Genomic DNA, 26,612 nt, shown 5'->3' with positions numbered 1-26,612 from the left:
CCCCTCTCTGTGCTTCAGGATCTCCTCTATATCTTACAGAGTTGTTGAGTTTAAGAAAGACTCATGGGGGCAGCTGGGTGGTACAGTGGATAGAGCACCAATCCTGGAGTCAGGAGGATCCAAGTTCAAATTCAACCTCAGACACTTAATTACTTAGCTGTGTGACCTTGGGCATGTCATTTAACCCCAGTGCCTTGTTAAAAAAGAAAAGACTCATGTAAACTTTAAAAGCAATAGAAATGTGAGCTAATACAAAAGGTCCAGTGGACAGAATCAGCCTTCAGACATGACAGCTTTCAGTCCTGACACTCACTAGCTGTGTGAAAATGAGAACTCATGCTTAGAGTACTTTTAAGGTTTGCAGAGACCTTCACAGATGTTAACTCACTGAATCCTCACAACAACCATGGGAGGGAGCTGTTGTTATTATCCCCATTTTAGATTTGAGGAAACTGGCACACAGATGTTAAGTGACTTGGCCTAGTGTCACAAAGCTAGTAAATGTTTGAGTCAGGAATTAAATGCAAGTCTGTCTTCAGACCCAGAATTTTATCCACTACATCACCCAACTGCCTCAAATGTCTCTTATTAACTTCTCTAAACCTCAGATACCTTATTTGCAAAAATGTGCTAATAATCTCACAATGTTATTATGTGGAAAGTGTTTTGTAAATTGTTATGCATATCATAAATATGAGCTAACATTTTATAAACTTAAACTATTACAATTACTACTAGATGATTTTAGTTTATAGCAAATCTTATTTTGGACATGGTTGAAGAAAGGGAAAGTAAAAAAGACTGCATTGTAGAAATGATATTGATGTTAATTGAAACATGTAGATTGCTTAAGTTAATTAACTTGCATCTATTAAATGTCTAATATATCTAGTCACTGTGATGATTGCTTCTTTTCATGCCCCTTATCTTCTCATAATGGATAATACTCATTTTTTAAAATGGCTTCTACTTTTTTATTCACAGGTCTTGGCCCCTTTTATCCAGAGCTTATTCTTCCTCTAACCAATCATTCATATGAAGCATATATGACACCACAACTTTTCATTTATAAAGATACTACAGAGAAGTATACCACTTACCTAGAAGGGGGAAAGCAACCTCTGTTCCCTCATCAGTTCTTTCTGAAAAGGATAAAGGAAAAAAAAAAATCATAGTTCTTTTCTACCTTTCCTCCTATGTCATTTAGTTCATCCCCAAGCAGTAAGTACTGATACCCAAGCATGTCTGCTACTGCCTTTTCAAGCCTTCTGTTAAATGTCTCCAAAGAGTAGGCTTTAAAAAAAAAAACTACTTTTCCTTTATGATTAGCCTACACTCTTTTCATTATTTATTTACTCATTTTTTTTAAAGCAAAATTTTTACTAGATTTTCTCCTTTGGGTAATTTCAATCCATTATTCTTAATTATGGCTTCTGGAATAATGCCAAGTAATTCCTTTCTTTCTTTGGTATTAACATCCTTCAAATATTTGGAAGCTTATGTTCTCCCTTAATCATCACTTAAGAAAATCATACAGACTCAATTCTTTAAATATTGCCTCATAAGTCATTCCTCTTTGCCTCCTAATTACTCACATTGCTATTTTCTGAACTCTCTCCACTTTATACAAACCTTTTGGGTAATGAAGTGTTCAGAACAGAAAGCAGTATTCCAGGTGTGGTCTCAACAGAGAAGGAGAAAGAGAAACTATATTATCTTTCCTGTTTAACATTTCTATGTATGCCATCCAAAAATCTCATTAGTCTTTTCGCTGCCAAAATGTATTTCAAACAAATATTTCATTTGTTTCCCCTATATCCCCTAGATAGTTAGGGGGATTTATAGCTATTCATATTTCTCCTTTACATTAAATAACTGTGCTAGGATTTGTTTGTTTTTAAATAGCTACATCAAAATATTTCATTCAAAGATGAACCTCATCTTCCCATTTCTTTTTGCATCTGTTACCCTATCCATACGGATGTGTTTATGATCATCTCACGATCTTATATTACTCACAAACTATGTTAACATACTATCTGAACTTTTCAGATGTTAATGACAGGGCATACTCCAAAGATCATATAGGTTAGCACTGTAATTCTACTGGAAGTTAAAGATAAATATTTATCCTTTCTTTCCTCTTGAATAATCATTAATATCATAAAATCCAAAAATCCAAAAAAGAAACATTTTAGTGTTGACTGTGTGTATGCACCAGAACAGATACAGAACAGACCCTGCTCTTGAGGAACTTAAGAGTCCAAGGAGAGCTTTAAAACCTATTTCCATGTAGCTAAAGTAAAAGTGAACATGAGGCAGGTTCAAAGAGAACAGGTGCTTTTCCAGTCTTGGGGCATGACTCTGTCACTCACCAGTGGTGATATACTCAGTGACAAGCTCTGACTCCACCACAGCGATTGACGGACTCTCAGGAGAGCGCCGCTTTTCTTGGGCCATTTGAATAGGAACTGCCATTTGACTCAAGTCAATAGTGGCTTGTCTTGGTTTGGATTCCAATTTCTCCTTCACTGTTCAAGAGAGTTAGAAGGAATTTCATTTGCAGTTCAAATACCCAAACTAAAGTAGCACCTGGGGATATGGAACAAAAATTTTCTGGAGGAAAGTCCTGGAAGCTACTCAGGCAGTGGACAGAATGGGAAAAGATGACTTCCCAGTGAAAAGAACAACCAAGGCCTCCTCTCCCTTCTCCCCTATAACTACCTATTAAGCACAGCATGTTGAAGGAACTTGGGTATTTAGTCTAAAGGAGAGAAAATTTAGAGAAAATATGAACATTGATTCAAATATTCAAGTATAGTTATGGGAAACAGACATAAGATTCAACCAATTGCCTCCAGAGAGTATAAAGAGGAGCATTAGGAAAAAGTTAAAAAGAGGAAGATGCAGTTTCAACATGATGAAAATCTTTCTTAATTACCTAAGAGAAATGGGCTACTGAGGAGGTAAAGGGGATCAAAGGAGCATAGATTTAGAGACCATTTTGCCCAATACCCCCATTTTATAGATGAGGAAACTGAGGCTCCGAAAGGCTGTTACTTGTCCAACATCATCCAGGTTGTAAGGAACACAAGCATTGTTTCAACCTATGTCATCTCATTACAAATATAGAGCTCTTTTCACTACTTCATTGGCTCTCTTCAGGTGGCTGGTTGGTTGGTTCTTGTCCTTCATTAGGGATAGTATAGAGTGGATTCCTATTTAGGGTACAGTTTAAACAAGATAACCTCTGAAATCTCACTCCAACTTGTAAGATTCTATGGGACTGCCTCTGGCTTTTCACAAGTACCCCTCTCATAACTGCCTTACCCTTTAGGTCTTTTTTGGATGTCTGTTCTTGATTTTACTTGGCTAAAATACTGTACAAATAGATGAAATTTATCTCAGGCCACAATTTTTTGGGATAACCTTAAACTGGACTTACATTTTAGTTTGTTTTACTAAAACATAAAAACCAACCACAAAAACAAATAACTCAGTTTTTCACATAATAGTATGTGAATGAATAGTCAATGAATGAAAACATATGACAGAGTTAACAGGTGACTGTTCTAAACAGTTTTATAGATGTAGCTAGAGCCAGGAAAAAAAATAGAGTAGAAAAATACTTCAATGGGGGGCAGTACATCCCCCTCTCTCCAGGCTCATCCACTGGATTTGTGTAATGGAAAATCAAGGCAAAGATTGGAATTAGGAGAGCTGGGTCTGAGTCTCAGATCTGCCCCTATGAAGTTGCTTATTCAATTTCTCTGGGGATAATGCTGTTCATACTACTCATGAGTTTGTGGAGCAGATCATATATAAAGGACACAAGGTGCTCTACACAAATGTAAGCTGTTCTTATTACTTTAAATCTGTGCTTAGATAATTGGACTAAGAATGGTTTGGGGCTAGGTGAGGTGGGGAGAAATCAGTAAACTGATTGATGAAAGGGACTGTGTCAGACAGGGTCAAACCAGAACAGAGAAATGGTCACTGAGTTTTGTTCTAGGCAAGGAATTTGGTGCCTATCTGTATAAAGCTGATACTACACAAACAGAAAACAATGAAATCATCTGGCTATTCTTGGAGCTTCCTCAGGGAATTCAACTCCCTGTGGTGACCCAAAAATCCATAAGCCTCTGTCAAGTGTGGTGGCCAAATACAAACTCACCAACATACCCAGTCTATTCCCTGTCTTTAAAACTTAGACCCTGTAAGAATGCCTGGGCCAAGGGCACATCTCTCAGGAAGACAAGAGGACCACTGTGCCACAAGGAAGCATTAGAAGACTCTGAGGAGAAGCAAGAATACAACTTACATTAAACTAAATGAATCCCACAGAATTCCAATCCAAAGGACTTGCTAACTACTTAGTAAAGACAAAGAATTCTCTCTATTTAAGAAGACTTATTAGACTTGGGATTTAATATAACCTGATGTCACATTAAAACCTTTAGAAACCGGACAATGCTTCACTACTCAAACTATTGGAAGGCGTTCCTTTATTAGAGTTCTAATGCATGGATCCAGAAGAGTGTTTATATCAACAATATAATTTCTATGCCATATACTTAAAACATGGACAAACCAGAGTCTGGCAACTAACAAGTTAGTATGCGCAGAAGAGAGATCAGAGTTATTCTAATTAACCTTAGAGGACAGTTCTAGAACAAATGGGGGAAATCAAATCAACTGATCAACAAGCATTAATGAATCAACATGTCCTCACTATGCACTTGATGTTATTCACAAAGATCAAGATGAAAATAATCCCTGCATCCTCAAGGAGTTCATCCTTTACAGGGAAGAGAGGGAAAGCACACTTCAGTTCAACATAAGGAATGATGTTTTGACAATGAGAACTCTCCAACAAGGGAATAAGTAATCTTGGTAAGAAGGGAAGTACCTTATGCTTGAGGTCTTCAAGTGGAAACTATCAAACAAATAGGTTCACACACATCAGGAAGGGGTAGAACTAACCAGACCTCTGCATTGCCTCTCCACCATGAGAATAAGCCATGAAGCAAACGTCTATAATGAACTTACTTCTAAGATTTTATAATGGCTCAGCTAACATGAGAAAAGAGGAAAGGAGAGCCTTCATTTTCACTTCTGTATTCCTCTTGATTGAAAATAGTAACTATCCTAAATCCAATGCCCAAAGCAGACAAATTCCTCAGTGGTTTGGACTTTAACAGGGTAGTCATGTTGAAAAAGAAGGGGAAAGAGAAATATTTTACTTTTTCCTTTCTTTCCTCTATCAAAAATGTTGTTCTTTAGTCCTTTAGAGAACTTATGCATGTCAGAGACAAACAGACTGGCTTCAATGATGACAGGTAACTGAATGAAATATGCCAAAGATGCAACAATGAAAATATGGAATCAGTAATATGTAAAGATAATCCACGAAGAGATGAGGTGCTTCATTCAAGGTAGAAGACGGATTCATACCTGTTGTCTGCTGGAGTTCTAAGAGAGCTTTGATTGTTGAAGTAGCTGACTGCGATTCACTGGATACATCCTGATAAATTATTGTAGGGCTAGTCTCCATTGCAATCTCATGTTCTGACCAATCCTGACGCCGGGAAGCAATAACATGAACTACAGGCTGGGAATCTGTTTTATGTTAAGTTATAAAAACAAAACAAAATTATCTTCATAAACAAAGACTTTTTATAAAATTTTGGCATTTTTTAATTTTTTTTTTTACCTTGATGTTAGGTGACAAATAACACAAAAGAGATCTTCAATATTATAAAGCTGACTTAGGGCTTACTAACTTTACCTCATATGCATACATGTCTACTTATATGTATACACAGTCATATGTGTATAATAAATCATTTCCATATATCAAAATCTCTTCCTGTTTCTGAAAATGACTTGTACATGACAAGCAATGAAAGATGTTATTAAGGATATGTGTGGGGGCAGGTAGGTGGTGCAGTGAGTGAATAGAGCACCTGCCCTGGAGTCAGGAGGATCTGAGTTCAAATCCGGAACACTTAATAATTACCTATCTGTTTGACCTTGGGCAAGTCACTCAACCCCACTGCCTTGCAAAAAACTAAAAAACAAAAACAAAAACAAGGATACGTATGGCTAAAAAAAGGAGGGTTGATCATGTAATGATAAAACAACAGTTGGCCTAGAAAATGGCATGCTGAAGATACTAAAAGAACTATAAGAAGAAATCCAGCAGATTGTAGGGATGCTCTATGGAAAAATTCACAATGAGAGCTGTCTGGGCAGTAAACATATGGACAAGAGTTGAAAAGAATTGAGGCAAAGGGAAAGATTATGACCAGAGAAATAATAAATCTCCAAGTAAATATCTACTGAATATGTCAGAATTAATCAATAGTTCTTAATGAAATGTTTCTTCTGGCATAGTAGGAAGAACAATGAACTGGCGCTCTACCACTAATAAGCTAGCAAGTCACTTTCTTCTCTGGGCTTTGAGACATCTCTAAAAATGAAGGAATAGGATTAAATGATCATTAAAGGTTCCTAAATAAGTTGTAAAGCCCTGTTTGGTTTATAGTTCTATAATTTTATACTTTGTGTAAGGCATCATGCTAAATCAAATGCAGAAGAAAAGTACAATGTACATCTCTTGCCTCTTGAAAATGCAATTTGTACTCAACTCTGCAGTACTGTGCTCTCTAGACCACTACACAAAGACATCATAAAGTTTTCAACATCTGTCACTGTGTGAACAACTAGCTGAAAGAAGTTCATAGTTTTAATATTAGAACAATATTTCTTTCAATTTTTTTTATTATATGAGATGTTTTTGTTTACTTATACTTTTGGTTATGTTAGTAACTTCTCATATTTTTATTTACTACATCATATTTTTGTGAAGCTGGGTTTTCAGCATCTACTGTGATAGTAAGCAAGCACTGCATGAAAATCAGTGAGGAGCAGGAAGTGAGGGTGGTGATGTTCATTCTGATTCCAAGGTTTGAGAAGCTGGGCAGTGTCCAACAGATTCTTACATCCCAGTGATAATTATATTTAAGGATGATAGAAAGATTAATTTTTTCCTTCAATTTTTGTGCATAATTTTTTCAAAGAGCTACTGATTTGTTAGAACATAAACATTTATTAAGTTGATTGGTCCCAAGTACTTAATAAATGGAACTTAATAAAAAGGTATTTCTTTTAGCCTGGGAGAACTGTAAAAATATTACTAAGTTACTAAAGGATATTAGAAATCAAGAAAGTTTTGGAATTTCTGCTCTAAGAACTTGAAGTATAGTAGAGAAGATAAAACATGCACTCATAAGGACATCTAAAAATATAAGACATTCACTGGTAATCAGTCAGTTAGCATGTACTGACAGCCAATATGACAGGTACTATTTCAGGGTGCAAGGGGCTTTCAATGGGATGGGGGAAGACAATAAGCAAATAACAATGTGCAAACAAGCCATTTATTTACAGGTTAAACTGGAGCTAATCTACAGAAAGAAGGCTCTAGCATTAAAGGTGAATGGCAAGTTTCTGTTAGAAGACGGGCTTTTAACTAGGACTTAAAGCAAACCAAACAAAAGAGAAGACAGAGATGAGGAGGGAGAAAATTCTAAGCATGTATTCATTCACTAACTGAGGCAACAAGGTTTGTGAACTTGGAAGTCAGGAAGATCTGAGTTCAAATACTAATTAGCCATGTGGCTCAGGGTAAGTCACTTAAGATCTCTCAGTCTTAGTTTCCTCATCTGGAAAATGGAGATAATAATTGCACCTACTCCCAGGATTGCTAGACTGAAAGTATATGTAAAGTGCTTTGAAAATCTTAATCTATATAAATCCTTGTTGTTGTACTTGTTCTTATATGCAAAATACTATGTTAGCCCTCAGGAGGATTATAAAGTTTTGATAAAACTATTGTTGCCTTTCATAGAATTCAAACAAGATATAAGACACAAACAGAGATAACTAGATATTACATGCTAAGTATATAGAGCGGCAAACATGTTGCCATGTTGAACTCCCTTGAAAGAAGGGGTCAGGAAAGGGCTTCAGGAGGGGGAAAAAAGTGTGTGTGGGGGGAGCATTTCAATTGAGCTTGACATGATGAGTAGGAATACAATAAGTAAAGGAAAAAAAGGAAAATATTCCAGGGACAGGAACAGGATGGCACAGCACTAAATGTCTGGAGAGCAAAGAGGTAAGGACAAGAGGAAGTAGCATAGAGTAGAATGAATCTCAAACTAGAACACAAGTGGTATTCTGAAGTGTAATTCTGATAATGTCTGAAGTCCTAAACCTCAAAAAAAAAAAAAATGAACTAGATTCAACTTAGAGAACTGCTGCTAAAGACAATAGCTGAAAAGCTAAGATCATTGAAATTGGGTAGTACACAAACACACACACAAGTGTACATGCATGGTATTTCTAAGTTCACATTTTCTTTTCCTTGAAATGAACCCTAGAATTGTACTCTTATTGCCTGGATTGTATAGAAATGTGAGAAGAAAGAAAAGAGGAACAGATTTCAGAGTTGGGCATCTGGTTTTAATGAAAACAAGAAAAGATGAAAGAACAGGGAATTAGGAATCTGATGCAGCAGCTCTCTGAACCCAGGGAGTCAAACCTCAGGGGTCAGAAGGTTTGGGGGCCTTAGTTTGGGGCTGAGAAATCTGGGGAGATTCAGAAATTAGGAAAGGAAAAAGCATTGGAATCTGGAGTAAGGACCTTTGGATTTGTTCCAAGAAAGAAGTGGAATCTCTGGGAAACTCAATTAAACCATCAAGACCTAAGGGGTAGGTATTGAATGTTTCAGAGAGGTGGGCTTTAGATGGGCCTTGAAGGAATCACAGCATTCAGATAAACAGAGAGGAGACAGATAAATTAGCTCTATCCCACACGAGCTGACTTTAAAATTGGGTCACAGGATGGAATATATTTTTTTTAATGAAAAGAATGGCAAACTTTCAATCCTCTATGTAATATATATATATATATATATATATATATATATATATATATATATATATTTTTCCTAAAAGCCACAAAGTTCCCAAAAGAGGAAAAGAGGAGGTAGAAACATAGTGAAAAAATTAAACAAAATCAATACAAAATGGGGTCTGGAAAATATATAGTTTTGAGAGTTTGAGAGAGTTCTTTCTTATGTAAAGAATGGAGTTTCCATAACACTCATAGTCTCTTCTGATAATATACAACTTCCCCTTATTTGCAGTTTTGAAATTATTTGTCAATATAAGAGCATGAAGTTTACAATCAATGCTAATGGTCAGTTCTGAGTTCCATATGCAAAATTTAATTCATATCAATTCTTTTAAGTAAACTAAATATGTAAAATTCCAAAGAGAAAACTAATAATACAGGTTTCATAGGATTTAAATCTAGAAATTAACTAATTCAATTCTTGATTTTTATAAATAGAAAACTGAGGCCCAAGCTTGAGTGACTTGTCCAACAATATCTATTAAGTAGTAGAGTCAATATTCAAACCCAAATCCTTTTACTTTAAACCCTAGGTCCTTTTTACTACATCATGGCTAATTCTTTTCATATAAGCTAAAATCTCCAACCTCTGGAAATGTTCTGACTAATGTACCACATATTTAAATGGCAGAACATGGTAATACTGACTGGCAGGCTGAGACTATACAGTTCAACCATAGAAGATGCTATAAATACCCAAATAGAAGAAAAGGGAAGAAGAATTAAACCAGGAATGAAACTGGGAGAGAGGAAAGGACAGGAAATTTCTACAACAAAAAAAATTTTTTTTAAAGATTATAATGGGGGGTGGCTAGGTGGCGCAGTGGATAAAGCACCGGCCCTGGAGTCAGGAGTACCTGGGTTCAAATCCGGTCTCAGACACTTAATAATTACCTAGCTGTGTGGCCTTGGGCAAGCCACTTAACCCCATTGCCTAGCAAAAAACTAAAAAAAAAAAACAAAACTAAAAAAAAAGGTTATAATGCTAAAATGAAAATCTGACCAATTCTTTTCCTCAGCAAATGCTGAATTACACAGAGAATATTATAACTCAAGAGTCACATGTTAAAAGTAATTACTTTTCTCTGGACATATGCCATCCTATCAATGAGAGAATACTGAAGGGATTTGGAACCATGTTAAAAGAGAGCTTAACTGAAGGGACTATGAATGGGTATATAAAAAAGAGCACACTGAGGGGAGACAGAAAAGTAACTTTTGAAACATCTTAAGAGCTGCCTTAATGAAAAGGGATCAGATTTGTTTTTTTTTTTTTGTTTGGCATGGAAGACAAAAGTATAAGAAAATAGAGAAGAAAGGGGAGAAGATACACAGAATTAAATTTCTGTTCAATACTAGCACATGTTTTCTAAGTACTAAAAGCTATCCAAAAATAGAAATGGGTTGCTTCATGGATGAGTTTCCTATTGCAAGAAGATTTCAAATAGCCACTAGAATACTGCTTATCAGAGGTATCACAGACAGGACTCATGTTTCCAGTTGGATTATAACTAGATGAATCTGAGGTTCCATCCAGCTCTAGGATTCTATGATCTTCTCTCCCAGTGCTCAGTACAGTAAGTGGTTTTAAAAGATGGGAAAGCAAGAACTAAAATATTTCTGGCACTATCCAATTATAAGCTCCATTAGAGCATAAAGGCAACTTAATTTATTTTAGATTTTTCCCAGCACATAGTAGGCACTTAAGTCACAAACTGCCTGGCCACAATCCACATTTTCATTTTTTTCTCAATTGATCACTTATCAAGGTCTAGTCAGCATCTCCTGCCTGACCAACTAGTCGGTCTTTTCTGTATCACCTAAATGTATAGGTACAGTTAGCATTGATTAAAACTGGTGTTTACTTTAAAGATTCTCTTAATTAGAAAGCACATACCTGGACAATGTTCCTAGCTGTCTCTGTTAACATAGATGCCTCCTATTCGATACCTCTTTGGATATGATCCATCTTTCTTTATGAAACTTACAAAATTTTTGGAGTCTTCTTTGACCTGCCTTCTCAGAGTCACTGACTTTCCTTTGGCTCTTGATGATAATCAATCTGCCCTTGTCAGGACCCACTGTTTACCACCTTGATGCCAACAACTTCAGCCCACCAAAATTTTGTCTCTCTTACTCCCTGAATTCTGTGCTGACTAAAACTTTTGCTGAATGCTTCCAAGACTAACCTCAGTTCCTAAACTTTCTTCCCTCTGCTGCCAGGTAGCTGGTCCTTGATCCAGATGGATCCCCAAATGCCACAAGACCCTCAGGCACCACACTTAGAGAACTAGATTGTAGCAGGACCAGGTTAAATTGAACACCACCCAAGTCCCTCCTTCTAATCTTATCTATTTTTCATTCTTTATCTTCTTGACTGAAGGGAAGGCAGGATTCTTTTCTTAGAGAATACCCTATAACTTAGGAAGCTCACTAGTACTCAAAAAGAGAAAGATTTTAGAGGTTTTAGAAGCAGAAGGGACCTTAGAGATCATCATCTATTTTTAACTTCTTCACTTTACAGATGAAGAAACTGAGGACCCAAGAAGCAAAATTCTCAGTCAAAGTCACAGAGGTAGTAAGCCTGGGTTTCTATCATGTTTTCATGTATTCCTATGTAGGTTAAGGTTAATCTCCCATGAATAATTTTCTTATTGGGGTGGCTAGGTGGTAGGTACACTAAATAGAGCACTGGTGCTGGAGTCAGGAGGACCTGAGTTCAAATTCAGCCTCAGACACTTAATATTTATCTAGCTATGTGATCTTGGGCAACCCTGCTGCCTTGCAAAAACAAAAAAGAAATTTTCTTAAAGAATGCTAATTCTCTAAATTAGAGAAAACTGGAGTACTGACAAGAGGTAAGCCCAATCTAATTGTTCGTAAGTCACCTCAGACCCATATTTAAACCCATCATGAAAGGAAGGTACAAGACACTGGTTCTAATCAGTCTAGTCTTGTTCAACAATAACAATAAGAATAATAGTAATACATAATAGCAGCAACTCCCCTTCCTATAGTCCAGAAAACTATGTGAGGTATGTGTAAAGGAAGTATTATTAATCTCCATTTTACAAATGAGCATACTGAAGCTCAGAGAAATGAAATGATTTTGTCAGAGTCAAAAATTCAGTATCAGAATCAAGAATCAACCTCCAGGTTTTTCTGACTCCAAGTTCAATATTCTTTCCTTATGCCTCAGAAGCAGGCTATGATCTTGTTCATGCCACAAGAGAGCACTGAGTTCTAACAAGAGAAGGGATATAAAGTTAACCAAGCCTAAACTAACAAATAGTCAAAGAAGGAAAGTCAAATGTAACTTCACACTGAACAAATGTATCTTGTGCTTCATCTGCATCATATTTGATTATTCTTCTATAAGTCTGAATCTCAAAAAATAATCCCAGGAGTAAGTCTTAAAATTCTTCTTCTCTTTTAGTCCACAAGAGCAGTTATTAAAGTTCTAAAATGTATGTGGGAAATCAAGAGATAACTAGGCAAGGGAAAAAGTCTTATGCTCTTGGAGCAATCTTTAGAGAAGAGAAAATTCTAGGGCCAGAAAACTTGCAAATTAACAAACTCATTTCAAATGGAAATTCAAGTGTGTGTGGTGAGTATAACTCCTGCCAGATGTGATTCTGTTGGCACAACACTTATTCTTCTATAAGACTTCCAGTCATCATGAGATCATATGATTTAAAGTTGGACTTTAGAGATCTATCTGGTTCAATCTCTTTCATTTGAGAAAAGAGGAAACTGAGACTTAGGGAAGGAAAGTGATTTGCTCAAGGTCATTACAGGTATTAAGTAGAAGAGTCAAGATTTAAACATTGGCTACCTGACTCCAGATCAAGTGCTCTTTTCCACTATGTCATATTGCATCCCTTTCTCATACCAAAAACATAATCTCCTTTTTACCCTACTTCCTTGCCCCAAAGGAAAATAAAGTAGAATGAACATAGTTATCAGTCAAAAGACTCTGGTTCTATCACTTACTAATTTAGTGATCTTAAGCAAGGACACATACATCCATAAAGTGGGGATGACAATCCCTGTTCTTCCTAATTCAAAAAATTAATAGCTTTAAAGATAAGGAAACTGAATACCAGAGGCAAAAGAACTTGCCCAAGATCACATGAGGTGAGTTTAATAGACTCTTAAAGAACTGTTATGAGAATAAAATTGGATTATACATATGAAAGTTCTTTGCATGAGCACTGCTCTAGTGTAAAGTATTATCATATAAGCAAATTCGTTTGTCAACCCACTTTGCTGAAAAATATCTACCACCTGTCATTTAGAATTCTTGTGCATTCTTCTGCATGGTAAGAAAATACTTGAAGCAGATTTCAAAAGTGGGATACATGATTTGTGTTCTAGAGGTCTTATGATCCAATAAAAATAATGGAAAAACAAATCATCTCAAAAAAGTAATCTATTACAGAATCATAATATCAGAACTAGATGGTACTTTAGAGACCTTCAGCTCACAGATACAGAAAATGTAGCACAGGTACCCAAGGCTGCACAGCAAGCTAATGTTAGATACAACAAAATACTAGGAATATCAATAACTTGGTATTTTGAAATGCCCTAAGTACAAAAAATATGAGAGATGTTTTTCCCAATGTGTAAAAGAGTTACCTGCAAATGAGAAATTTATATTTGAAAATCATTGATTTGAGTATGGCATGAATTGATAACTCAAAAAGGCTGAGATCATACTCTATATGAATGTAGGCACGATTCTGTTTTTTATTCCCATGTGGAAAACTTAAAATTTTATCTGCAGAAGAAAAGCTTCTACTGTAAAGGCAAACTAGTTTCCTACCAAAGATGCTGTAATGAGTTCTAACTAGATGTCTTTAAGATATCCACCTGCTGGTGAAGCCAAAGGGATAGTCAAATTCAAGCAGGATTTGGATTAACTCACCTTTGAGGTCCCTTACAATTCTAAAATTCTCTATTTAAACAATAAAAAATATGGATATAAAAATAATAAATAAAATAGTCTGCTAGTTATTAAGTTAATAAGAATTTATTAAATGCTTACTATATTCTAGACACTATATTAAGTGCTGGGGATTTAAAGAAAGGTAAAGATACTCCCTGAATTAGATTTCAGTTCTAATGCATACAATGATGTAAAACAAGCTATATAGAGAATAAGTTGGAGATAATCAGCAGAGGAAAGGTAGATTGCAAAAGATTTCTTGCAAATGTGCGATTTTTGCTAGACTTGAAGTAGAGCAGGTAAGTTAGAAGGCAGAGATGAGGAGGGAGAGAATTCCAGGAATGGGGAATTACCAATAAAAATGCAAAGGGTCAAGAGATGGAGCGTTTAGGAATAGTTAGGAGGTTACCATATTATGGAAGAAGGCTGAAAAAGTGGGAAGGAGTCAGGTAAGGAAGGGCTTTAAAAGTCAAACAGCTGACAATTAGAATGCAATTTCTAAATATCAGCATATGATAGTACATAAATAAGCATATAACCAACTACAGCTGTGAATAGGTAATAAAGTAACAGTGGAAACAGGCAAGAGTGAATCCTGGAAGACTATATTTTCCAGAAATTTCTCAGAAGTGGTTTGAAGGAAGGGACTGTATATGGTTTGGAAAAGAGAAGAGGTGGGAATATATATGGGATTGAAAGTGATGTTTCAAAGAGAAATAGGAATGAGTATAGTGAAGCAGATACAAAAAAAAATTTCTAGAGTGATTTAGGTTTGGTTTCTTATTACATCCCTATGAAGTAAACGGTGGAAGGATAATTCTTTCTATTTCACAGTTGAGAAATGATGCAACATGTCCATAGAAGTAGAAAGTCTTAGGACTAAGATTTAACTCTAGCTCTTCAGATTGCCAGAGTACTTCCCACTAAACCATTAAAATTATATAATTCAAAGCTAGAAGGGACCCTAAGAGATCATCTAACCCATTGGTGTCAAACTCAAATAGAAATGATGGCCATTAATCTGTATATAAGGATCCCTGCAGGCCACATATTGACTTAGTTTTAACATGGAATATTACCTATTTTAATATGTTTTATTTATTTTGTTAAATATTGTCCAAATAACATTTTATTCCAGTTTCAGACACACTGAAGGATGCTGGGGCCATGTGTTTGACACTTTTGATCTAGTCCACTAAGAGAGAGGAAGTAACTGCCCAAGGCAAGTGGCAGAGCTGAGATTCAAACTCAAGTTTCCAGATCAGTTTTATGATCTTTTTTCAACCACACTGCTGCATCCCTGGAGCAGAGGATCTAAACATGGTCACAGTGAACCTGGGAGGACTTCAGTAGGTAGACTTGAATAAGGAGTGAGAGGCTAATAAGATTATGATTAGAAATTTAAGAGGCCAAGTTGGAGTCAATATAGACTTCTGATATTTTAAGATGTACATTTCCATGTAGCTTAGTCAAACATTTGCCTCTCTCACTCCTCACCCATGGTCAAGTTTATCCCTCCTCAGTTCAAGAAATAAGGACTTCAAATAGTATTAGATTGTATCTACTCATGTCCTTCTCTTTAACTACCCAAAATAGGTAGGAAAGCAGATTTATGGCTAATCACTTGGGAATCATGTCATTAAACAGATATAAATACCTATCAAAAATATGATCTAAAATTTAACATAGCTCCTTGATAAATACTGTCATACAGGCCAGGAAAAAAAAAGTTTTATTGAATTCATGCTAGATCACATAGATTATTTCCAGCTCTGTGACCTTGAGTAAGTCTGTTCCCTTCTCTAGGATGTAGTTTCTTCACTGGTAATGAGGAATAGACTAGATAATCTCTTAAGGCTCCTTTCCAACACTTAACGTTCTATGATCTTGCCTCTTATAAAACATTCAGACATGCTGAATAGACTGAGCTCTCCCAGTCCCCCCTCAAAATTCCCAAACCTCGAAGAAAAGTTTTAAATACTTAGGTAAAAACTATGATTAAGATAATATAGTAAGATAAAGGCTAAAACCAATTTACATTGTGGGACAAGAGGCCAGGACTAGGAGACAGGAAACCTGGGTTCTAATCCTGTCTCTGCCACTAGATTGTTAATATTACCTTGAGTAAATCTCTGAGTCTCAGTTTCCCATCTGCAAAATGAAGAGGTTGGACTCAGTAAATTACCTCCTAGCTCTATAAATCTATGATTTCAGCTCAATTCATTTAGTTATCAAGAACACATTAATGGCTTATGATATGCCAGGCACCTTGTTAAATATTATGGAAAGACAAAAAAGTAAACCTGTTCCTGCTCTCAAGGAGTCCCCATCTCTCCTAAAGTCAGTCATCAAGTTGCTCTCCAGCTTTGTTGTCTAATGGAAAGACTGGACAAATAGTCCAAAGACCTAGGTTCTAGTCCTAGCTTACATGGGGAGTCTTAAGGCCATTTTGATGGCCTTCATAGAAGGCTTTCTTCCAAATAGTTCTAAGGGATAGATCAAATCAAGTTTTCTATCTCCAGGGAGGAAAATGAGGTTCAAGGAAAGGGTATGACTAGTTGAGTTGCCAGTCTTTTAGCAATGTTCTCAGTCACCTTCCTTGTCTGAAATGGAACTACATCTCTAAAAGAAGGAAGATGGACCATATGTTCTTTGTGGAGTTTTTTCCTAGCTTTGATAATTGCATGCATTTATTTTGAGTAATAGAAGTTAATTTTGTTTATGATCTAATAGTTTAAAAAACCTATGCAAGTAGTTTTCATTATTATGTGCAATAGTACTTCATTTTGGCAAGCTTTTAAGGTGGGGAGGAAAAGCAGTAATCATACTTTATAATTGAGGAAACTGAAGTTCACTAAGACTAAGGGGGGAAAAAAACTGAAAAAATGGAAGTGAAATTAGCTCTTACCTTGGGAACTTTGGGAGGATTCAGTAGAAGAGGAGCTACTGTCTGTGTAGCTCTGTGGTTCTTCTTTCACCTCCTGAACAGATGCAGCCCCAGCCTCAGCAACCCTGGAGGCTTGTTGTAAAGTTTCTGTTACAAGCTGTCTTGTTTGCTCGCTAACAACTGTGGCCTGAAATGTCACTGGTTTTGGTTTGATGAGAACCTGGAAGAAAGGTAAAAATCTATCAGGTTGTAATTTTCAAGTCACTTAAAGAGGTAGGCTCATATTTAGCAAGTCTAAGCTTGAATTTTTTTTTTGACATAAAATTAAGACAATGTGTTTCATGTATCATTCTTACAAAATTATAGGAATGTAACTTATTTTATATTTCAAATAAAGAAACCCATGTCCAGCTTACCAAGCAGCACATTTCTTATTTTAAAAAATTCTTCAATGCATACTCAAAGAATAAGACTGACTCTTGAACTATAAAGGGTTAGTTTAAGCCAAGCAGAGTAGGGAATCAATAAATCACTGCCAACAAGCAGTAGAAGAATTTTTAAAATTTGTTCCTACTGTCCTTCCAGTATGAAAACATTCATAACAAAGGAAAGTTGCTGGCACAGATTTTTGGCTTGTAACCAACCTAATGCAAAAGAACAGGTAGTCAGTGAACCTAGAAGCCTAAAGTCAACTCCAATTGGTAGTCATGATCATTTTCTTAACAAGTCTCCTCCATAGCAGTGATGACAGATAATTTTGCTTCTCCTGAGCTGACACTTGGATGTGATTCTCACACTAATTGCTATGTGACTAAGGGTAGTCAGATCCCCTTTCTAAGCCAATTTCCTTATGTATCAAACAACCACGCTTGAATCAGATGATGTATGTGTTATAATGTTTAATGTTTCAACATCTCTATTTATACCAATATACCATTTCACAAGATTTCTTCCAGCTCTAACTTCTAATGTTCTAAGATCACTTTCTAGTTCTAACAGTCTGTATTCTTTTTCTAAGATCTCTTCCTGTTCAAATGTTAAGTGAAATCATGAGCATAAAGATTAAATACAAGAAGGAATAAGTAACCTAAAGACTTTGAAGATTAGGGGAAAAATATTATGAGAAAATGGGATGCTTATAAATTTCATGAAAGGGATGGGTATGTCATTTCTGATTAAATGAAAGAGAAAGGTCTTAATGGGAGAAGGAAAAGGAGAAAATTTGGAACTCAAAATTTTATGAAACAATGAATGCTAAAAATTGTCATTAAATATAATTGGAAAAAATAAAAGTAATTCTTTAAAGAAAAATGAGGGGGCGGCTAGGTGGAGCAATGTAGTCAGGAGTACCTAGATTCAAATCCAGCCTCAGACATTTAATAATTACCTAGTTGTGTGGACTTGGGCAAGCCACTTAACCCCATTGCCTTGAAAAAAAATCTAAAAAAAAAAAAGAGAAGACAAAAAATACTTTAAAAATTAAATCTAGGGGCAGCTAGGTGGCGCAGTGTATAAAAGTACTGGCCCCGGAGTCAGGAGTACTGGAGTTCAAATTGGGCCTCAGACACTTAATAATTACCTAATTGTGTGGCCTTGGGCAATCCACTTAACCCCTATTGCCTTGCAACCTCCTCCCAAAATCAAACAAACAAACAAAAATTAAATCTGGGAAAAAGGTATACAATTTGGCAAGACACAAAAAAGTTAAAAAATTGAAATTACTAATCCAGCAATCCCACTTATTGCACCATAGGCTAAAGATGTTACTGTGGGAAGAAAAAGGACTTAACAGTCAAAATGTTTGTGGTTGTTTTAATTTTAAAAGTAGAAAAACTGAATCAATCTATATGACAAACAATTGGTGACTGGCTGAATAATCGGTAGTACTTAAATGTTAATGGAATACTAAGTACCTTGAAAACGATATGAATACAAAGAAATATTCAGATAGACTGATGCAAAGCAAAACTAGCAGAATTCAAAGTATACCCACATATACACACACCCATCCACACTCCAACTGTATCTTTTAAAACAGAATGGCAACAAATATTTACAAATACACAGATGGAAACAACCAGAAGGAAAACATCTCTCAAACTATGATTGCTAGTATTTTATGGAAATCTAGGGAAAGGAGACTGGAATTATGATTTCACTTACAGAGAAAATTCTGGTGAAGAAATTCTCTCTACTAATGCAGGTTGGCACCTTCTTTGCCACTTAGGTCTTAGAGAGTGACTCTGGGTCACACAATCAGTAGATATGGAAGACAAACTTGATTCCAAGTTTTCCTGGCTTCAAGGTTGCCTTTTTCCTCTAACCATGTATGAATATACAGACACACAACACTTTCCCGCAAAGTTATATGTGGGTAGATATTAAATTACTATGTATCCTTACATATCCATTCGTAAGTATATATCATTACCATTATTATTATTATTATTATTATTATTTTCCTCATCTCTTTCAACAAAAAAAATGTAAAGAGCTGAGATTTTATTTGGGTTCACATGCATAATCTCTTTGTAACTACTGTTACCTCCTCTCAACAATGATGAGATTTATAAACTATAAAATGTTATGTAAATATCACTTGCTAAACTTTTCTTGACCCAATTCTGATACTGCTCTTTTCAAATTTGCCTCTGAAACTTTCTAGATTATTTCAAAAGCAAATTTAGACATTTGGCAAAATTTATTTTCATTAATATGCCTTCCTTAAAAAAAAAAGTACCATCCTCTAATGTACTGAAGGGACTTGCTTCCATCACTGGCCAAGCAATGGATGATATGTCTGTCAGCTGAGGATCAGTCTAACTCTGTGAATAAAGGATAATCACTGGTAGGTGAACTGACAGTGTGTATCACAGTAACCCAGGATGACTATCTAGAAAGACTGTGGAGATGTGATTAATATATGTTGAAGTGATCCTAATACTAATACAATCATGGTTCTTTTGATGAAGTAAGGTTATAGCACAGGTTAAATTTAAGATGCAAAGAATTTACTCTGAGGGTGTTAAAGATCTGTACCTCCCCTATTCACCATCCTCAATATTCTCAAATACCAGCAAAGTTGGTTTCAATGGGATGAGATTCTTTCTCCTTTTCCAGTCAATGGCACATCCCTGAAAACACAAATATCTAAAGATATTTGGGTCAATCTAAAGAGCTGGGGTATACTAATCCTTAAAAAATAAATAGCTTTACATGTACGTGTATGTGTGTGTGTGTGTGTGTGTGTGTATTTTAATGGGCCCAATCACAATTTAAAATAATTTGCTTTTATTCTGGATAGAAGATTTAGAACTGTAAAGATCATTTAGATAAAACTTCACTTTTACAGATGAGGAAACCAGGGCACAGAAAAGTAAATGACTTAATGATGCAAAGTAGCAAACAAAGAATTAGAATTGCAATGTTCTGATAACAAATCCACTGTTCTTTTCTCTATGATACAGATGATAGATTACTAGATACGGTAAAACTTTTTGAGTTTTTGGATAGCCCCAAAAAAGAATATATAGAAATGAAATTATAGTGTTTATTTGATCCATATACCTGTGTTTTGCCTTGTTGCCCATAAACAATTTTTGTTGGGATGATTTTAGCTGCTGGTTGAACTGTAGAGCCTATTCCTTTTGGTTGAGTCACGATCATTTTTGTGATGGGTCTCGTAGCAGTGATAATAGCTGGTTTTGCTCCTGCTGGGACCGCCTGAATGGTCTTTTCCCCCTAAAGCAAAGCCAAAGTTTATATATATTAGATTTGAACCTTTATAGGTTCAAAGTAAGGGAAAAAACAAAATGTTATGAGGCACAGTGCAATGTTTTACAATGACATTAATGGCTTTCCATAATCTGAACCCAACCTACCTGTTCAGCTTTTATTTCATAGTTCCTTGTCATGTGTTATACAATATCCAGTCTGGTTGATGAATAATCCTCAGAAGCAGGACCTGGGTCACATATATCTTTGTAAACCCACAGCCTAGCACAGGGTCTTGCACATAGTAGGTACTCAAAAAAATCTTTAATGAGTTGAATTGAATTTAAACTAGAGCTTTAGAGGTGTTCAAAGAATCAAAGCATTGTTGGAACAGACCTCAGAAGGTTTCTAGGATCCCTCGCCAACCCCTCGAATTGCACATGTTTCCTTCCCTTTTATGGTATTTCCAACAAGTGGTCATTCAGTCTTTGTCTGTAGCCCATTGGTGAACTGACCCTGTTCCTTCTTTGTAAAACTTGGTTAAGAGGCATTTTCTCCCATTGAGTCAGTCTTCCTCTTTGTAACTCCCACCCACTTCCCAAGTCCTGCCCTGTGGAGCCAATCAGGACATCCAATCCTTCAACAGAACAGTTCTTCAAAAGTTGAAGACAATAACATGTCCCCCCTTAAGCTCTCTTCTCCAGATCCAACACTCCCAGATCCTTCAACTAATCTTCCCATGTCTTGAGTCCCTCGAACACTGTAAGCCACTTTTCTCTTGATGTACTCCCATTTATCAGTCTTTTCTAAAATATGAGGACTAAAAATAGTCCAACATACTTCTACAAATTTTGCTTCATCTCTAATCCAAACCTTTGATCATATCATTCCCTATATCCTATGCCTTAAGCTCCAGTTCAACCCATTAAAATCTTAACCCTCCCTACCTGAATACTATCACTTCAATAAAGATTTTCCCAATTCCTCTGAAAGCAGTGATTCCTCCCTTCTTGCATCTTAGCTGGATGTCTCTTATATCCTATTGGATTATTCTGATTGACAAGAATTTGCACAAAAAAATCTCATGTACTAGAATGTAAGGGTAGAAGCTCTCTCAATCTACCTTTGCATCCCAGTCCCAAGGTATAGGCTTTGCACACAAAAGGCACTCAGCTAGTTGCTGGAATTTGAATAATTAAATCTTTTAAGCTAAGAGGATTGTATGAAAAAGGACCTTATTAATAACTCCTCCTGTCCACACAACCCTAAGATTTATGGAGCCCTCTCTTCCTAGTCCTTACAGCAATACAGGAGGTCCGGATATACTTTAATGTCTTGCTCTGCACTTCCTAACCAGGGAGAGCAGGTCAAAGGCCTTCCCTTCTCTGAGATCATGTTGGATTGGAGGATTTCTCTCCATGACCATGTCTAGCTCTAAATCTTTGGATATTAGTTCATCCAATCCAACTCCACCCCCCATGCCAACAATCCCTGATATTCTTCCTTTATCTAAATGATAGAATATAAGCTTCTTGAAGACAGGGACAGTTTCATTAGTATATTTGTATCTCCAATGGTTAGTATGTTATATAATATGTAAATCTCTTTGTAGACCTCAAAGTGCTATACAAGATATCCTAGAAGTCTCAGTGTAATATTAAGTTATTAAAGCTTTCATTAAAACTGTCTAAAATTTCTGGGGTACCCAGTATAGTGCTTTGAAGTCTGCAAAGATATATTACATTAGATATGTGTGTGTTTATATGTGCATACATAAAAATATACATATATGTATGTATATATGTATATGAATGAAATTTGAACTTCATTACCTATGAGCTAGGTTCCATTATCATTCCCATTTTAAAGATGTTGAAACCTGAGTCTAAAAAAACTTTGATGACTTGTCCAGGATAAGTATCTGAAGGATTTGAACTCAACCTGATTCCAAATCTGGTATATTATCTACTTTACCACCTAGCTGCTCATTTTCAAGGTACTTAATAAATGCTTGTTGACTGATGGATGAATTCAAATTCATATTAAGAGTATTAATCCCTTATATTCCTTTAAGACTTGACACTTTTCACTGCAGTTTTATATGCACTGACTCATTTACCTCCCCCACAACCCTGTTAGATGTGTTGGAAAAATATTATTATCCCCATTTAAGAGTTGAAAGAAGTTCAGCTGATTCTCTACCACCTTCCCACAGTTCAGAAAAGGCAAAGCTGGAATGACAGCTCAGGTTTTCTATGTTCATTCTATTTCCCTACATTAAAAGGAAGCACATCATCTAACATGCTTAAATGACATGTCCAAGATCATCCACAGCCCAGTGAGTAGGCTCAAGTTAATAGAGAAAATTAAAACTTTCTCATAAATCACTAAAATACACTGACCAACAGATAATCCAGCTTGCCAGTAGTAACACTAAAATTTTAGACTCCAATCCATTCCCTGCCAACATGGGAAAACAACCTGAGCAGGTCATGGCTAGTTCTCACTGAAGTGCTACAAGGAAGGAAGGAAACAAGCATTGATTAAGCACTTGCTGTGTACCGTACCCTGCCCTGCTAGGCACTTCACAGATAATGACAGCTCACAATCATCATGCTAACATTTAGATGGTGCTCATTGTGGACCAGAGCACTTTACAAGGGCTATCTCAGCTGATCCTCACAACAACCCTGTGAAGTAAGGTGCATTACTATTCCCATTTTACTGGTGAAGCAACTGAGGCAGGCAGAAGTGAAGTGGATTGCCCAGGGTCCCACAGCTAGGAAGTATTTGAAGCTGGATTTGAATTCAGGTACTCCTGATTCCAAGGCCTGGTGTTTTGACTACTGTGTGACCTAGTAGTTTTTAAGGAACAGCAAACACTTGAAAGTCTACCTGAAGTGGGTAGTGCATCTTTTACTTTTATCTTTGTAAAGAGGAGAGGAAACAGAGGCCAGAGCTTGACCCCCTCAGTCTTAGGGCTCTGGATCCAATGCCCTTCTTGCTACAGCCCCTGCCTATATCCTTCCAGCTATTTTGAGGCTATATCAAATCACACTGAGTCAGACTGTATGGATGGAACAGAGTAGGGAAAAAACAAATACAGAAGCCAGATGGGCAACTAACTGTCCTTCCAGGTTGGACTACTGGAAAGAGGAGTCCAAGAGAAAATTCAAGGTGCTTCTAAGTATGACTGCTAAAGAATTTACCACTATCCTCTGGTCACCATTTTCCTCTGCATAAACTGAAGTCAATTGTGTTTCAATATTATTCACAGCTTCAGGAACATTCCATTTAGATTTCAGTGCAAGGAAATCCAACCAAACTAGTCACTTACTTGAAATTTTAAAAACCTGAAAAATGTGAAATCACAGATCATGTTTGTCTTTACTTTCGTTCTCACTTTTTTAAGCTACTTCCTTGTTCTTAACATACAATTGTGAGAACTAAAATTGCTGTATTGATGAAATCTGTAAGACCTTTGAATGAACTGGCATAAAGCAATCACTCAGAGGGTATTTATACAGGATTTAAATAGTAAATTTAAAAGTCAGGATTGATAATGAGAGATCAACTGGTCCAATCATCTAAAGTTAAAGAGGCAAAAACTAAGGCCAAGAAAGGGTCTGGAGATTTGCCCAAATAGTGATAGATACGGGAACTAGAATTCTGGTTCCCAATCTCCCAATACAATGTTCTTTCCACCATACCATGCTGCAGAGTTAAAGGTTAACAAAAACAATGTTCTTGAGTGTAAGGGTCAAAAGCACTAACTGGCTATAGTTATTGGAAAAAAATTTAAGTTTAGGGTTCTACTCCCTACCTCCTACTTCTCCTTCTCTGTCTCCATTACCCATATACATATATACAAAACAATCTTTAGAGACGTATCTTTGGGTATATGTGATATAGTCCATATACAGATATCTACTCATTTGCAGGTAAGTACACTTACCTATTATGGCCAGAGGAGGTGTCGCCCAAATATGGAGCCATTTACAACCACTCAAAACCAACTTGCAAGATATTTAGTAGAAAGCCTGTTATATAGGGATGCCTGTCCCTCCCAAATCATTTGTTAAATGAGTATCTCTAGAGTAACAGTCTATCAGTATGACTATCGAGTGGCTATTGGAAATCACAGAATTCAAATAGCTCTCAGATCTTAGTGGAGTCACGGGATCCAGGATCAAAGTCTCACATTATAATTTGTTTGGATCCATTTTACTACAAAAGTCACAATACAGTAGGCTATAAACAATTTGTTATCAGGGTCTGTGTCAAATATATCTGCCTAATTTCCTAGCAACAAGAGTCCCCTGTGTGCACACAATAGGAGTTCAGTCACTGCAGAATAAAGGAATGAGTATTTTATTAAGTACTCCTCCCACATAGCTTTAAATTTTTTAAAAATGATCGATTCATTTCCTCAACAGAAACAGTCACAAAGATTTCAGAGGAACAAGTAGTACAACTCCGACCTGAGCAAGAGTTCATTCTACATTCTCTATAATAGTTAGCCAGCATCCACCATAAGGCCTCCAGGGATGGGTAAACTCACTACCTTTCAAGGAAGGCCATTCCATTTTAGGAGTTATAATTGTGAACAAGTTTTTCCTTTGTATCATATCAAGTAGATCTCTTGGCAACTTCCATTTACTGCTCCTAATTTTGCTTTCTAGAGTCATTTGTCCTGCCTGGACATACCTAATCCCTCTGCTGCATAAAAGGCATCCAACTATTTGACAGTGATCATGTCTTCCCTATGCCTTCTCTTCTCCAGGACAAATATTTAGCTCCTTCAATATTCCTCTTACAATGGTGGCTTTTCCAGTGCCCTGACCATACTGGTCACCTTCCTCTGGATGAAATCTATATTGCTATTACCCTTCCTAAAGTGGGGGTCAAAAATTTAACACAATATAACTCATCCTGGACACTACTCCTCTATTAAAGTATTTTAACATCGCATTAAGTTTATTGACTAAGCAAAGTGACTCATTTTGAGCTTTCATTTCTCTCAAACTCACCAAAATTTCTCATAGAAACTATTGGCTATCCACATGTCCCCTCTCCATTGTATACTGATGGTTTATTTTTTTTAACCCAAGCTTTAGGTATAACACAAATTTGGTTGCCATGAAAATATGAATGTAAAGAATAAGATAGTCCAGCAGATTAAAGTGTTGGCTGGGTTCTGATTCTCCTTAATTGCTGAGAGACCTCAGACAAATTAAAATCTAGGTTCCCTTGGATATAAAATAAAGCTAATGCCTGACTGCCGTCTCACTCAAGATTAAGGTTATGCCTGAGAAGTTCTTTATTTTACATTTAAAGAAGCTGTCACATTCTACTTTCTATCTATGATTGATAAGTATTTATTCAAGAATAAATCTTTAAGCCCATCTCTATATCAAACTAAAATTTGTTTTGTTATTTTCTTGACTTCTTGAATTAGCTCTGAAATGTAAATGAAAAGGAAATGGAACCAAGTCTCCACTAGTTATGTAAATCTTCGAATTACAAACTCTCAAGAGTTGACCTCAGAGATCATCCAGTTCAAACCTGAGGAGATATCTTCTCCAGTATCCTCAATGGTTTTCCAGCAACTGTTTGAAGACCTCCTGCGTTAAGGAACTCGATTATCTCCTATGAAAGCCAATTCATTATCAAAAATTGATCTAATATAGTGTCCAGAACTAGACATAATTCCTCATATGTGATATGACCAGAACAAAGCACTGTAGGTTAGCAGCTCCCTTGCTCTGGACACTAGCTGTCTTGAAGCCTAAGACTGCATTAGCTCTTCCAGTTTTAAACATGCAAACTAGAATGAGTCCCTATTCCAGATTAATAAAGAATTATGACTGCTATAATAGAGCACAGGCATAGGGAGGCCTAAGTCTTATGATCTGAGTTGATGTGGCCTCAGGCCCAGTCAGGGCTGCCTCCTCACAGCTCTCCCCTTTGTTGGACTGTATCACTCTCTTTCCTTTATGCATTTTTCTCCTTTCTGAGGCTGTGTCTATCTCTTGATATCTCTCTGTATCTGTTTCTGTGTTTTCTTCTATCCTCTTTCAT

General features: G+C 36.3%; 1 protein-coding gene across 9 annotated transcripts in view; it reads right to left on the bottom strand.

Moving 5' to 3' along the window:
* Positions 1-26,612, bottom strand: part of EMSY (EMSY transcriptional repressor, BRCA2 interacting) — a 183,956-nt gene that overhangs the window by 25,748 nt on the left and 131,596 nt on the right. For 8 of the 9 annotated variants that reach the window (XM_074216919.1, XM_074216921.1, XM_074216920.1 and 5 more), the window contains 5 exons: positions 20,385-20,558; positions 16,839-17,037; positions 5,455-5,619; positions 2,376-2,531; positions 1,101-1,142 (listed from right to left, as the gene is read on the bottom strand). In XM_074216919.1, the coding sequence (XP_074073020.1) occupies positions 1,101-1,142; positions 2,376-2,531; positions 5,455-5,619; positions 16,839-17,037; positions 20,385-20,558 (736 nt within the window). The remainder of the gene's footprint in view (positions 1-1,100; positions 1,143-2,375; positions 2,532-5,454; positions 5,620-16,838; positions 17,038-20,384; positions 20,559-26,612) is intronic. The other variant, XM_074216925.1, reaches the window with a different exon arrangement.

This window comes from Macrotis lagotis, chromosome 1 (assembly GCF_037893015.1).
Source record: "Macrotis lagotis isolate mMagLag1 chromosome 1, bilby.v1.9.chrom.fasta, whole genome shotgun sequence".
Classification (NCBI taxonomy): domain Eukaryota; kingdom Metazoa; phylum Chordata; class Mammalia; order Peramelemorphia; family Peramelidae; genus Macrotis; species Macrotis lagotis.
Note: the sequence above shows the minus strand (reverse complement) of the source record. Positions and strands in the feature narration are given on the sequence as shown.